We start from the raw sequence: 264 nt of genomic DNA, 5'->3' as shown, positions 1-264 counted from the left end.
CGGGGGCCCGGGCGCGGGGTCCCCGGGCGCTCCCGCCCTCTTGCGCGGGGGCCCCTGCGCGCCGGGCTCGGGCTCGCGCTTGCGCTTCTCCTGGCTCACCAGGATGAACTCGCGCCGCTCCTTGTCGAAGGCCACGTCCCCAGCCAACGCCTCGTCCCACGCCGCGTACTTGAGGTACTCGGCCGGCTCGGCCACCCTGCCCCGCGTGGCCAGCTGCCAGGCCTGGTAGCTGTTGACCGGGTCCAGCTCGGCCACGCGCCGCCC

General features: G+C 76.5%; 1 protein-coding gene across 1 annotated transcript in view; it reads right to left on the bottom strand.

Moving 5' to 3' along the window:
• Window positions 1-95: 95 nt before the first annotated feature.
• The window catches only part of LOC112406122 (zinc finger protein 516-like), a 48,533-nt gene continuing 48,364 nt past the window's right edge, over window positions 96-264 (bottom strand). Inside the window, exons 3-4 of the mRNA XM_024754822.1 lie at window positions 170-229; window positions 96-120 (exon numbers count right to left, since the gene is read on the bottom strand). Of these exons, the coding sequence (XP_024610590.1) occupies window positions 96-120; window positions 170-229 (85 nt within the window). The remainder of the gene's footprint in view (window positions 121-169; window positions 230-264) is intronic.

Source organism: Neophocaena asiaeorientalis, unplaced genomic scaffold (assembly GCF_003031525.2).
Source record: "Neophocaena asiaeorientalis asiaeorientalis breed wild unplaced genomic scaffold, Neophocaena_asiaeorientalis_V1.1 scaffold124, whole genome shotgun sequence".
NCBI classification, from domain to species: Eukaryota; Metazoa; Chordata; class Mammalia; order Artiodactyla; family Phocoenidae; genus Neophocaena; species Neophocaena asiaeorientalis.
The sequence above is the reverse complement of the archived record's forward strand: the minus strand, read 5'-3'. Positions and strand labels throughout refer to the sequence as shown.